Source organism: Microplitis mediator, chromosome 3 (genome assembly GCF_029852145.1).
Source record: "Microplitis mediator isolate UGA2020A chromosome 3, iyMicMedi2.1, whole genome shotgun sequence".
NCBI classification, from domain to species: Eukaryota; Metazoa; Arthropoda; class Insecta; order Hymenoptera; family Braconidae; genus Microplitis; species Microplitis mediator.
Genome location: NC_079971.1, coordinates 22,930,706 through 22,945,584, shown reverse-complemented (window position 1 = coordinate 22,945,584; position 14,879 = coordinate 22,930,706). Strand labels below are relative to the sequence as shown.

General features: G+C 33.9%; 5 protein-coding genes across 5 annotated transcripts; 3 read left to right on the top strand and 2 right to left on the bottom strand.

Moving 5' to 3' along the window:
• The first annotated feature begins 304 nt into the window (after window positions 1–304).
• LOC130665432 (histone H2A) lies at window positions 305–782 on the top strand. The gene has a single exon (XM_057465814.1). It carries the CDS (start codon window positions 349–351, stop codon window positions 724–726), a length of 378 nt encoding a protein of 125 aa, XP_057321797.1. The 5' UTR covers window positions 305–348; the 3' UTR covers window positions 727–782.
• Window positions 783–2,130: 1,348 nt separating this feature from the next.
• On the bottom strand, window positions 2,131–3,295 carry LOC130665237 (histone H3). The gene has a single exon (XM_057465559.1). The coding sequence runs from the start codon at window positions 3,259–3,261 to the stop codon at window positions 2,851–2,853; it is 411 nt and encodes a 136-aa protein (XP_057321542.1). The 5' UTR covers window positions 3,262–3,295; the 3' UTR covers window positions 2,131–2,850.
• Window positions 3,296–3,563: 268 nt separating this feature from the next.
• LOC130665400 (histone H4) lies at window positions 3,564–3,966 on the top strand. The gene has a single exon (XM_057465749.1). It carries the CDS (start codon window positions 3,588–3,590, stop codon window positions 3,897–3,899), a length of 312 nt encoding a protein of 103 aa, XP_057321732.1. The 5' UTR covers window positions 3,564–3,587; the 3' UTR covers window positions 3,900–3,966.
• Window positions 3,967–4,286: 320 nt separating this feature from the next.
• Window positions 4,287–6,150, bottom strand: LOC130664709 (histone H1-like). The gene has a single exon (XM_057464771.1). It carries the CDS (start codon window positions 6,091–6,093, stop codon window positions 5,425–5,427), a length of 669 nt encoding a protein of 222 aa, XP_057320754.1. The 5' UTR covers window positions 6,094–6,150; the 3' UTR covers window positions 4,287–5,424.
• Window positions 6,151–10,592: 4,442 nt separating this feature from the next.
• On the top strand, window positions 10,593–14,879 carry LOC130665994 (5'-nucleotidase-like). The gene is made up of 6 exons (XM_057466627.1): window positions 10,593–10,603; window positions 10,719–10,953; window positions 11,024–11,782; window positions 12,129–12,233; window positions 12,309–12,476; window positions 14,652–14,879. The coding sequence occupies exons 1-6, from the start codon at window positions 10,593–10,595 to the stop codon at window positions 14,877–14,879; spliced, it is 1,506 nt and encodes a 501-aa protein (XP_057322610.1).

Genomic DNA, 14,879 nt, shown 5'->3' with positions numbered 1-14,879 from the left:
AGTAGTCGGACTGTGCCAAAAATTTTTTTTCGAGGTGATGCCATAACTTTTGAATCGGTAACTGCGAGGCCAATGGAATTGCGTAAAAGTAAGTAGAGGGGATAAATGTAATCTTATTAGCGCGCTGGTACCGACGGCTTAAAAATAACAACAATAGTAATCAAATCGGGACCTGCGAGCCAATGAGAACGCAGAACTGGTGGAGGGGATAGAAACTCGTTCCGGATTGGGTCGCAGGTCCCGATGAAAAGTTGATAACACTCGATTTTTCGGCGCCATCTTGTATAACAAACCTAGAGTTCGCTCTGTTCACTTGTGTCACGTTTTTTAACCTCAAAACTTATTATCATGTCTGGTCGCGGTAAAGGAGGCAAAGTAAAGGGCAAGTCAAAGACCCGTTCAAGCCGTGCTGGACTCCAGTTCCCAGTCGGTCGTATCCACCGAATGTTGCGTAAAGGAAATTACGCAGAACGAGTTGGTGCTGGTGCTCCAGTCTACCTCGCAGCTGTAATGGAATATTTGGCCGCTGAAGTTCTCGAGTTGGCAGGCAACGCTGCTCGTGACAACAAGAAGACTCGTATCATCCCACGTCATCTCCAATTGGCCATCCGTAACGACGAAGAGTTGAACAAACTTCTCTCAGGAGTCACCATCGCTCAAGGTGGAGTCTTACCCAACATCCAAGCTGTCTTGTTGCCCAAGAAAACCGAAAAAAGCAGCTCATAAATTGATCATCAATTCAAATAACAAAAAAAACGGCCCTTTTCAGGGCCACCAAATTTTTTAAAACGAAAGATTCTTATTCAAGTTTTATTATCCATCAAATTGATCTATCGTTACATTAACCTGTAACATCGATAAATTTTTTATCAACGAAGTCATAAGTTATCTTTGACATGGAATCCAATATAATCTATTGAAAATGCATTGTAATAAATCATGAGTGGATTCGAATTTAATTTCAAATCTCGTTTCCAGCCACTTTTACTTTTCCCCAGACTCAACCCATCGCTATCATACACATATTCTTAACTGAATTTTTTTTTGAAACAAAACCTCTGTATATATATACAGACTACACATTGATACACTACTATCTAATCTAGCGAAGTACGCTTGAATATTCGTATAATATTCGTTTATTTACGAGAAAAACAGCCTGAACTTCCATTCGCTGCCTAAGGGCAACGAAGTAGTACCATTCGAAGATTTGTATAATAGGGAAAAACGGACAAACTCCTCTTGAATATATAATTTTTCTTTGCTCGTAATATTCGATACTTATGTACGAAAACCATAGTATATAAAATTAATCGGATTTGTTACGTTCATGTTGATGAAATAGGTTGTTATTTAGAGGGGTTTGCCCATTTTTCTCTATTACACAAATCCACGAACGGTACTATCTTCGTTGCCCTTAGGTAGTGAATGGAAGTTCAGACCGAGTTTATCTCGTAAATAAACGAATATTATTTAAGTATTAAAGCGCACTGCGCTAGATTAGACAATAGTGCATCAATATAAAGCCTGTAGTTTATATTTAGAGGTTTTGTTTCTAAAAAACAAATTCAGCCGAAAACATCTGATGACCCCTTAGGCCAGCAATTGTTATTTACTGATGTCGGCAAGAGGGGGAACACTACCAAAACAATAGAAATCTGCAAAACCGCCGTCGATATACATGACTGTGGTATCTTCCATACTGGCCGTCTAGAGGTGGCGCTAGTTGTATTGTCTGTGGCCGGGGACTTAATGACAGTTGGGGCTTCTTGGTGGGGGTAGGGGGTAGATAATGTAGATTTGGGACCTGCATCATGGCGGAGGGGATATTAAGTAGGGGACATGGGATTGATAAAGAAGGTTTCAGAAGCCTGGGTTGAAGTATAATAATGTAGATTTCAGGATGATAATATAAATTTAGGTGGATTACAGTTCATTATGTGGATCTAGAGGTCCTTGCTCAAAGTAAGGATATTTGTTTACATTCCAGGTGACAAGCTAATGCTAGTTCATCTTTTGTCTATATTGTTGCTTAACTTATAATTAAGGGTGATAAATAGTATAAAACATAATTCCAAATCGCTCATAGGTTATTAGTTCTGATAACCTGAAATAAAAAATTTTGCTTACTCTATACAAATAAAGGCTCTATCTCGATTACATTTTTTAGGTATAAGAATCATTAATTTATCAAGTTTGAGCCATAAAATACCTTGTAAAGGTCGTGCATACATAAATAACAAAGGTTCATTATTTATGTACGAAAGTTATAGTTTATAAAATTAATCGGATTTATTACCGTTAAATATCAATTTGTTTATATTGTCAATAGGAATTCTCAATCAGGAATGAGTCTGTTGAATAAGATTTCATAAATTCATGTACATACATGTTACACCCGGAATGATAAATAAGAAACAATTCTGTAAATCAAATTCACTTGCATGTCGTTTTAGCACTGAAGTATTGAGACTAATAAAATTTTTTAATAGACTAATCTATGAAAATAATAATTAATAATTAATAAGAAATTTTCCCTACAACAGTCAGCCTTGGATTCTGATTACTATGGTCAAATAATTTTCAAGGTAATTGAGAATACGGGATAAGTGGGAATATAACAATCAAGTTACCTGAATTCTCGAAGCAATTGCACTGGTATAATTAAGCTGTGGTCGATGGAAAGAAAACATGTTTCACATTGTGGGGAAATCAGGTTAAATATAGTATTTTTTTTCTAAATCGTAATTAGTAAAGTAAATTAGAAACGAGTTAAATATTCTTAGTTTGAAAAATTTGATGGCCCTGAAAAGGGCCGTTTGGTTTATTAGTTTGGGAAGTTAGGATAACTTAGGCACGTTCTCCTCGAATACGACGAGCCAACTGGATGTCCTTGGGCATGATGGTGACACGCTTGGCGTGGATGGCGCAGAGGTTGGTGTCTTCGAAGAGACCAACTAAGTAGGCTTCGCTGGCTTCCTGGAGAGCCATCACAGCTGAGCTCTGGAATCGGAGATCAGTTTTGAAATCTTGGGCGATTTCACGAACCAGACGTTGGAATGGGAGTTTACGGATGAGAAGTTCCGTGCTCTTCTGGTAGCGACGAATTTCACGGAGAGCTACTGTGCCGGGACGGTAACGATGAGGCTTCTTGACTCCTCCGGTGGCTGGCGCACTCTTACGAGCGGCTTTGGTAGCCAGTTGTTTGCGTGGAGCCTTTCCACCAGTCGACTTACGAGCAGTTTGCTTAGTACGAGCCATTGCAAGGTAACGAGAGACTTAACGTAGCGATACGTTCAAGAGATTCAGGCGAATTAAAAAAATGGCGCCCGTTTTTGCCTTTTTGTCAACTTTCTCGCCGCGTGGCGCGTTCTGATTCGTTCATTTCTGGTAGAGGGGGATAATTTAAGGAACGTCTTTGTGATTAGTTCAAATTCAATGGTAGGAGAAAAATTCACCGACTCGTTGCAATCGAGCAGAGAGGGAAATCGTAAGAAAGTGCTTAAATACGGCTATTTTGGATTTCGAAGTCACAATTTCTCCAACTCTTGTTGACTAAACGTGTTCGTACTCTTAAACTAGTGAAAATGACTGGCCGTGGTAAAGGAGGAAAAGGATTGGGAAAAGGAGGAGCCAAGCGCCATCGTAAGGTTCTTCGTGACAACATCCAGGGTATAACTAAACCAGCGATCCGTCGTCTGGCTCGTCGTGGTGGAGTCAAGCGTATCTCCGGTCTGATTTACGAAGAGACCCGTGGAGTTCTCAAGGTCTTCCTTGAAAATGTGATCCGTGACGCAGTCACTTACACCGAGCACGCCAAGCGTAAGACCGTCACTGCTATGGACGTTGTCTACGCTCTGAAACGTCAAGGCCGTACTCTTTACGGTTTTGGAGGTTAATTTTATCATTCGACTCAGCAAATATCAATTAAACCAAACGGCCCTTTTCAGGGCCACCAAATTTTTTATACGTGAAAAACTATTAAGTTATCATATTTTACATCCTAATAAATATCAATTGATTAAAACCGTGAGATGGACGGTAAAGAAAAAAGTCCTTTATGGTATAATGTCATTTTAACGGTTATTATACTGTAAAAATTACATTTATCATTAAAATTGTTATTGATATAATAATAATGATAATTTTATTTTATGTGATTTCACTGAAACGACCAGGGATTTTATTTTTTGTTAATGGAATCATAAAATCATATATCATCAATCATAAAATATAGTAAATTCAAGATTTGATTTAATTTGATAAATGTATTTATTACAGTGCGTTCTATCAATATTAGTCTACATGTATTTATTAATACGATGAATTAATCTATAAAGTCAATAAACAAGACCAGAATAGTCATGATTCCTTTAACAAAAAATAATGATAATAATCATCATAATTAATTTTTTTTTTGTTTTTTTAAATTATTTAATATTATTAACAAATTTTACCTTCTTCTAGTTCCCCAATTTTAATATCGACATACGATTATCTACACTAAGCGTATATGAAACCTCGACCGATTGATCTAACGAATTATAGTAAATCCTACCTAATTTCACTTTTCAGTATTCAATCATTTAATTCTTTATTCATAAATACATAAGTAAACGTTCGACTATACCAAGAAAGCGACCTATGCATAGCAAGTCGTTAATTCTTGCAAGTTTCAGAAACAAAAATAACGGTTTTCCGGGGCCCTGGAAAAGATCATGGGTTTTACCGGTTATCGAAACCAATGAAATTAATTACGTTGCTTGTATTATTGAATCTAACTTATCTAAGTTTTCCAACCATTATATTCTACTAATTATTCGCCGTTATATTTATTATTTTAAAATTTACCGAGACAGACTCATCATTTCCTACGAAATTGCCTGTCGATCTTAAAATAATTTAAGTGGAAATATGGAGTGAGAAGGGAACTCATAACAAAAAGACAATTGTAAGCGTCCTCTGAGTATAAATAATATTACCGAAATTCTGAATTAAAGTAATTAAAAGAATTAGTAGTATGTCCAAGGAGATTAGTAAAATTACGATCTCGAAGTTTTCAGGTAATTAACAATTTTCGGTTCGTTCTTTCAACAATTCAATTTGTAAAAAAATGACAACTAAAAATGCGCACGCGTAGAAAATTTCAAAAAATACAAAAATTTTTGTTTTATAATTTATCGCTTAAAAAAAAGTCCAAAAATTATTGAATGTCGGCCAACTTCAGTATCATATCAAAATTTCCATTGAGAATTGTTATGTTCAATCAGCTTATTTACTATTTGTAATTCTTAAGAGAACAGAGGAATATTGTGGGTTATCGACATTCAAATAGACTCAAAAAGTATTTTACGTTTTGAAAAATTTGTTTGGCCCTGAAAAGGGCCGTTTGTTTTTAAATATTTATGTAGAAGAATTGAATATTTATTTTCTGACTGCAGGTGCTTTTCTAGCTGCAGCTTTAGGTGCTTTTGGTGCAGCAACTTTTTTAGGTTTAGGTGATTTAGGCTTAGCTGTTGGACCTTTGACTGCTTTTTTGGCCTTTGGTGCAGCGGATTTAGGTTTAGCTGGTGCTTTAGCTACTGGTTTTTTTGCTGCAGCTGGTTTCTTAACTGCTGCTTTTTTAGGAGCAGCAGCTTTTTTGGCTGAAGATTTGGCTTCACCAGGAGTCTTCTTGGCTGCTGGTTTCTTGGCCGCTGCAGGTTTCTTCGGTGCAGCTTTTTTCACACTAGTTGCTTTTGGTTTAGATGCAGCTTTTTCGACTGCAAGTTTGAATGATCCAGAAGCACCTTTTCCTTTGGTTTGAACCAGGGTTCCCTTGGTGACGGCTCCCTTCAAGAATTTCTTGATGAACGGCGCTTGTTTTTCAACGTCGACCTTGTAGGTTGCAGCGATGTACTTCTTGATGGCCTGAAGAGATGATCCTCCACGTTCACCAAGAGTTTTGATGGCAGCTTTAACCATATCAGCAGTGCTCGGATGGGTTGGCTTGGCCGATGGTTTTCTGGCTTTCGCTGCTGCTTTTTTAGGAGCGTCGACCTTGGCAACAGTCTTCTCTTCAACAGGAGCTGGAGACACAGATGTTTCAGTCATCGTGACAAAATTAATCGCGTATTACTTTTTACGAAAACGAATAAAAAGTTTCAATAATTTGACGTTATTGATAGTGGCGCTGCCGTTCAACTCTAGTTGATGCCACACTTTCGCGCGGACCATGGAGAAAGACTACGGCATTTCTCACCGAAATCGTGCCACAAGTTTTTGCGCAACAGTGTCCAGTCCTCATATTTATTTAAATTTTTTAACATAAACCCATAACTATTTATTATTTTCATTCATTTTTTCTTTTAACAAAATGTTTAGTAATAATTTTTAAAATCTCTTATCCCCTATAAACTTACAAGGTAATAAAAATATTCGATATTTAACCCGGGCACTATGCCTCTGAGGGTCATGTATGTTGCACTAATTACCTAAATAAACAATAATCCAATTACACAATTATTGTGAAAATAATTTAAGAAGATACTTAAATGTTTATTCGAGCCATAGAAATTTTCAAACCTATAAAATAAAATTTTTATACATAAAATATTAATATCTGTACCCGAGTGTTCCGAACAAAATTAACGTATGCCTGCAAATAATCTGCATTACTGCAATAAAATAATATTTCCTGCAAATAAAATTTCATTTCACCCTCCAGTAACAATAATTATATTTTATATACAATTAATGTCATAAATTTTTTATTCACACGTCTCAAATTTATGTCTGCAGACCCTTATGTCCGTCTTGCTCACAACTCGTTTATCTGAATTCAATCAGACTTATAGTTTATTAATTTGTCTTTCAGTTTATCATCTCCAGTTATCAAAAAATTAGACTACGCTTTTATTTCATTTCTAGATCAATAAAAATCCTCATAAATTCGATGATTTTTTTTTTTTCGATAAAAGGATAACAGACCCAGTAATTAATTTTTTTTTACGAGTCATCTTGCGTTTTCTAAAAAAAATCAGTCACGATTGAAATGTAAAACTTTTTTTTGTCAGTATATTTTTCTATCATTTACTGCTGATATATATATAAATTTATATCAAGCAAATCGGTGTAAAAAAAAAAATGATTTTTATATTAAATTATACGAAACATCAAGTAAAATTAATACGAACAATGATAATAATATTTAAATTACTCGGACTTGCGCCATTTACAACAGAAATAATTTCGACAGTAACAAATAAGAGACAACAATTAAAAATATCATTTAATTACTCAGTTATGGGGTCACTTTATAATTTAATGTTATCGGCATATTTTTTATCGACGATCTACATTTTTACTCTACCGAGCAAACATAAAAATTTATCTACTATCGATCGTTTCGCACGGACGACTTTAACGATAATCGAAAATTCCATTTACACAGCAATTATTTTATCCTTTTGTTTCAAACAAGGAAAATATCTTAAAATAATAACACAATTATTGCAAGTCCAAAATAATTTACGCACTAGTTCATTGGTTCATAAAGTCAAATATAACAATATAACACTACTATTTTTAATAGTGCAGATAACAATTACGCTGATGTTATTTATATCTGAAATTTGCGCGGACGGATACTTGAAATTATCTACTGTCGTTCACACAGTACCGACACTAGTTATTGCAACTACGGTAATTTCGTACACAAATTTGTTGATAATAACATTTAATTTGTTTAAAATTGTTAATAAGTCATTTGAAAGAGTAATTAAGAAAAAAACTGAGTGTGTTAATGAAAATGAAATTGAGAAAAATATAAATAATTTGAGAGAATTAGTTTTACTCCGTGAAACAAATCGTGGGATCTATCATGTTTTGAGGAAAATAACAGGATACTATTCAAAGCTCATGCTGGTCATTGTTGTTCATTTTTATGGTTCAGTAACGTACAGTTTTTATTTATTGGTATTGAAAATTTTATCATCGGTTAATATGACGACAAATGGATATATACTTCAATCATTATGGATGATTAAGTCTGTTATGCCAATTGTATATATAACTAGTTACATTAGTGAAAATATATCTGAGGTTTGTTGATTAGATTTCCTTTTCAGTATTTAATTTATTATTTACTTTTACTATAGTAACATTAAAAAATCAATATTTGCTTTATTTTTTTTTATGGTATAGAAATAATTCAACAATTAATTTTAAGGTTGAGTTTTTTTAAATTTTATGCTGCATATGTTATAATAATGTTTCTCTCTCTCGTGCTGTTACTATGGCAACATCCCCCACTCCCATTCAGTTGCTATGGTAACCCCCCACTCCCATTTGGTTGCTATGGTAATCTCTCCCACTCCCATTCGGTTGCTATAGTACCATTTCCCCCACTACCATTGGGTTGCTATGGTAACTTTTCCCCACTCCCATTGGGTTGCTATGGTAATCTCCCCCACTTTTATTCAGTTGCTATGGTAACTTCTCCCCACTTCCATTCGGTTGCTATGGTAATCTCCCCTACTCTTATTCGGTTGCTATGGTAACTTCTCCCCACTCCCATTCGGTTGCTATGGTAACCCCCCAGTCTCATTTGGTTGCTATGGTAATCTCTCCCACTCCCATTCGGTTGCTATGGTACCATTCCCCCCACTCTCATTCAGTTGCAATGGTAACGCCCCATTCCCACTGTTGCTATGGTTTCTCCTCACTCCCATTCGGTTGCTATGGTACCCCGCACTCTCATTCGGTTGCTATGGTACCATTCTCCCCACTCTCATTCAGTTGCAACGGTAACGCCCCATTCCCGCTGTTGCTGTGGTAACATACCCCACTCTTGCATGGTTGCTATACAACGTTCCCCCCTCTCACACGGTTACCATAGCAACGAATCTCCTCATGCTACTTTTATCAAGCTGTCACTACTTCGAAGAATTATAAAAATCATAGTTCGTTAAATAAATTTAAGTATTACAATATTTTAAGAAGTACAATTAAATAAATATATCGACTGTCAAAAATAAAATATTTTTACCTGATTTACATTAGATGGAGAAGACTGGTGACATAATTCACACGATAATCGACGATGAAGAAACGGAGAAAGAGGTTAAAAATGAGGTAATTAGTTTATTTATAATAAGAAAAATCGATTAAAAGCAATCAAGTAAGTATGAAAAAAGTGTGTAAAAATGTTGTTTGCAGATGAAGGAATTTTCAGTGGAACTATTACATCGCGAAATCAGAATAACAGCTTGTGAATTATTTTCTCTTGATGGCACTCTTTTGACTTCGGTAAGTTATTTAATAAGACGTAACTTATTATTGCCAGTAATTCAATTTTAATAAGTGTCTTTTTTTTAAGATTTTCAATTCGATGTTGACGTATTTGACGATAATTTTGCAATTTCAATTATCTAAGGCTTGAAAAGTGTTGAGTGAAGTTAGTATTGAAAAACAAGAAAAATTTAGTAATTAGTTTATTTAAATAGTTATAAATATATCTAAATTTTGTACTTGTGCTCTAACATCAATTACATTTTTTCTGTATCTGTGGAAATAAAAATCACAGAAATATCTATATTTGATGTATTTTAAATAAATGTTCACCGAAATTTGTAATAAATATGAAAATGCGAATTTGTTATCATTAATGTTTTTTTTCTACGTTTAGATTTGATAATCAACCAACGAAAATTTGATCATATGTTTATCCTGAAAATATAACACATCGGGTCGGAGAAAGATAGGGAGTTTACGATCTATTTTTCTGTTATTAATATATCCCTGGCGAATCCAAATTACGGTAATTATCGTAATTTACGGTATTCGGAGAAGTCACTGATCAAAGTAATAAGAGTAATGATCAGAATTTTTTATTAACTATTTGAGCTCCCGAATGAAGGAAAATATATATTGTGAAACGCAATACCTCCACTTGAGCAATTATTTATGGACGTATCCATGAATGTAAATATAAAATAAAATGGGACCAAGCAGTAGAAGTGTAAACAGTTATTATTTAGGCAGCTTGCGTGTTTTCATATTCAAAGACAAATCAATAATATTTAAATTATGTTTAACGTTTAACAGTCACATTTCCAACGCGATAAGTAACAATCACAAGTCTATACAGCCTCAGCGTCTTTTATCAACTGTAGAAATAAAACTCATCAATATTTTAACTAAAAATTTTACAAAGATATTATTTACAAACTTAAAATTATACTGAAATATTATTCAAATATTTTTATAGAAGCAAGTATTTATTATGATCATAGAATTTAATTTTCACATAGAAAGATGGTCGTGTCAAATCTATATATATTTGAATCCCCATACAATTCTATATAAATTTTTTTGATAGGGTCCCGTTTCTGAATGATCCCACCAAACAAGAATTTTGTACAATAGTCATCATATATGATGCAATATAATTATCTAATTAGCTTATTTTTGTAGAAAAGTTCAATTGGGCATGAAAAATGAATACCATAAATGATATCATTAAATTTATTCTTATCTTCAGTTTGTGCGGTGAAATCCTAACATTTAAGAGTAACAATGAATGGACACTCAATATTGTGCATACAAATGATATGCATTCAAGGTAAGAAAAAAAAATCTGATAAATCAATTGGTGATTGTTTAGAATTACGAGTGAACAAATATTGATTATTTCATTCGAACGCGATTCTATGATAGGAAACTTGTTTTTGTACTAGATTCGACGAAACTTCTCCGCGAACTTCACCACGCTGTCGCGATCGAGATGTGAGAGAAAATAATTGTTATGGTGGATTTGCGCGACTTGCAACTCTTATAAAGAAAGCAAGATCATCATCAACCCCGACACTGTTTCTTAATGCTGGTGACACTTATCAAGGTTCCGCATGGTTTGCTAAAGATAAATGGAAAGTAGTTGCACATTTTCTGGAGCTATTAAAACCTGATGCCATTGTAAGTATTTATATTATAATAACAATTCAGCGTCCATGGATTAAAATATTTATTAATTTTATAATCAAAGTGTTTAGGAAACCATGAGTTCGATAAATTTCCAGCGGGTCTGGTTCCGTTTGTCAAGAATGTCTCATTTCCTGTTCTGGCGAGCAATTTGGATCTAAAAGATGAACCAGAGTTGGGAGGAGCAGGAATTAAGAACTCTGTTATTCTTGATGTTGGGCATCACAAAGTTGGTATTGTTGGTTTTCTAACACCGGAAACTAAGACGTCGTCTATTGGAACTGGCAACGTTATATTCTTGGACGAAATTGAATCCGTAAGACGTGAAGTTAAAAAATTGAAGCAAAAAGGAGTGAACATAATAATAGGACTTGGTCATTCGGGTTATGAACGTGAAAAACGTATTGCGAGAGCTGTCGAAGACCTAGATCTGATTATTGGTGGCCATACCAATACATTTTTATACAATGGACCACAGCCAGACTTGGAAGCTATTGAAGGCCCTTATCCGACAGTAGTAACTCAGCGAAATGGTCGTAAAGTTTATGTCGTGCAAGCTGGTGGTCACACTAAATATCTGGGGAACTTGTCTATTGTGTTTGACGGAAGAGGTGAAATCAAGAATATCCATGGAAATCCCATTCTATTGGACCGTAGCGTTGAAAAAGATGAAGAAATGCTTAAGGAACTTGATGCGTGGCGCCCAGAGTTCGATACTTCTGAGTTGGGTCAAACGAGAGTATTTTTAGATGGTGATACTAAAGTTTGCCGTAGTTCTGAATGTATTCTTGGAAATCTTATTACTGACGCTATGGTTGATTACGTAAGTTTATATTTATTGGTTATCGACGATTCTAAGTGACTATGAATGACCTAGTAACCTTACAGGTTAAAGTCACTGATGGATTTTTATTCGGAGTTAGGATTTAGGAGCACAGTAATGAGTATTAGTTTACTGCCCAATTTATTCACTGTATGAAATTTTAGTGATTAGGAATAGATTTCTTCTTAGGTGTTGCGCTTGTATCGTACATAGTTGATCGGCATAGTAATTTACATTCCTAGGGATTCTGATAGGATTTCTATAGATTTCCACTTGAATTTTATAGATTATGGTAAAGAAATTAAAGTAAAACCGTTAAAATAAATTATTACTGTTATTGTTATAGAATGCATTTGAGAATAATGATGCTTATAAATGGACTGATGCAGCGATAGCTATTTTGGGTGGAGGAATGATTAGAAGTTCAATTGAATCATTGTCTGGAGAAATGGTTGAAAATTTTTGTTATTTTCCATTTTCATTATTATTTTTATGTTTTTTATTATTTTAATTATTAACAATATAGATACTCTATGGAGACATAAAACTGGTTTTACCGTATTCTAATCAACTTTCGAAATTAAATGTAACTGGGGCACAACTTTTTGAAGTATTAGAAACCAGCGTTCGTTATTTAAAAAATAATAGCACTACAAATTTATCCGGAGGTTTCTTACAACTTTCTGGAATAAAAGTAAGTAATTTTTTAAAATTATAGTATTCTATTTATTACTTTAAATTTTTATAACTATCGCCATTAAAAAAAAATTTTTCAATAAAATTAAAATAAGTTTTGGCTTACAAAATGCTGCAACTATAACATTACCACACAATTGGAACAAAAGAGCCTACACTGTAAAAAGAGCGGTGTTAAAAATGGACTCATTTTAACTCCGCCCGGTGTTAAAATAAAATTACACCGGTGTTAAAAATACCGGTGTTAAATCGGGGTAACCGGTGTAAAAGCGGAGTAAAATCGGTGTAAAGGCGGGGTAACCGGTGTAAAAACGGAGTAACATCGGTGTAAAAGCGGGATAACCGATGTAAAAGCAGGGTAAACTGCGTCCGCTTGGATTATTAACTTTAAAGATTATAAAACACAAAAAATGTCAGTTCTTTATGAAAATTAATAAAGAATATCATTTATTAACAAGTATAGTGATCGAGTAAGTAAAAACCTTCACACAGTAAAATATTTTAACACTGGTAAAGGATATCTACACCGGCGGCGGTGTTATTTTAACACCGGTCTAGAATATTTACACCGGTGACGGCGTTATTGTCACACCGCTTTCAGGGGTAAATTTAACACCGATAATTTTAACACCTACACCATTTGGACTTACCCCGGTGATTTTTTACAGTGTAGGTATACAGTCGACTTTCTACACGGAAAGAAAATTATGGGAAGTTTTGCTATACATTATGGGAATAGTTCCCATAATGGTATAGGAGTTGTACCCATACTACTATAGGGATGGTTCCCATATATTATGATTTGTTCCCAAAAACTAATTATGATTTGGAGGTCTCATCAACATCTTAAAGAAGTCTTTACGAAGTTCTCAAGATGTTGAATGAGCCAAATGATATTTTTGCTTAAAGGATTAGGGGTAGTCAGGATGTTCAAAAAATCGATTTTTTGCTTGATTGTTGCTTGATAATAAATAATTTTTTTGAAGCATAAATATTTAGTTGTTGCAGCTTAATTTTATGCTATTAAGGCTACATGAAAATCATGTTGCTGCCACATGTTTTACTACTTATGTTACCGCAACATGATTATCGTGTAGCCGAAACATGACAAATCATGTGGATGCAACATGATTCCATCATGTTTATTTACCAAGACTGTATCATTTTGCATTTACTATTTATTTTTTTCTGTGTAAGACTACTTAAGGGCGCCTTCTAAAAGAGGTAATAGAGCGGTCATTCCAACTTTAATGCTGTCTGGGTCGATATATTGCATTTTTTTACTTATCATATTATTAAATTGGGGGTAAGAGGGGGTAGGCGAAACGGGGTACCCCCAAGATTTTATAAAAAAAAATTTTATTTTTTAAATGTTTTTTAAACATTCCAAAATTACTTCTGTAAATATTATTATGTATTAAGTATAGTGCCGGATAGCTCAACTGGTAGAGCACTCGGCGCGATACCGAATTGGTCTGGGTTCGATTCCCAGTTCGGGCTATCTATATTTTTCTCAATTTATCTATAAATTGTCTTATTGAGAAGGTTATTTGCATGTTTGCATGTTTAGGTTTCCACTATATAATAAATGTATAATTGAGTATTATTTTGAATTTTTTTTTGTTAAACTTTTTCAAAAATCGAGTGTCAGTCAATAAATATTAATAGCTTTTGTTTGATGATAAAAACCAATAAAAATTTTTTTCTTCCTTTGCATCAAATAATGATGTAAAATCTAATTTTTCTTTATGTTAATTACTTACAAAAAAATGTAATTTAATTAATTTTATTAAATATGCAGAATTTTTTTTTTTCATTTTTTTAAGGGGGTACCCCATTTTGCCCGCGAAAGTAAAAATTTTTTGTTTCAACGGCAACTAAAATTGTTGATTATTTACTTTGAATATCATTAAAAACTAAAAGATTTAGCGTATTTCAGTCTTCGAAACCTTAGAATTTTCTTGAGTACTCGGCTTTGCCCCCCTACCCCTACAAATTCAGCCAGATGGCCTAGAAATGGGATTTGGTTACAAAACTTCCGAATTTCTCTAAATTAAATCCACTTAGTAGATCATATTTCACTTCGAAATTTTACTTTACTTATCATTCATTTAATTCTTTTGACCCAAATTGTTTTGCCAAACAATAAATGTATTTATATAACTTTATTTAGGTAACCTATGACTTAGAGAAGGAACCAGGATCAAAAGTAGAACGTAATTCAGTATTAGTACGTTGTGCTGATTGTTTAATACCTCGTTATGAAAAAGTAGATATGAATAAAATCTATACAGTACTTGGTCCTAATTTTCTATTCTCAGGCGGTGACAACTATAAAATATTCAAAAGCATAAAAAAAACATCATTGAGTATGTATTCGATGTTTACACAAATCCATTAG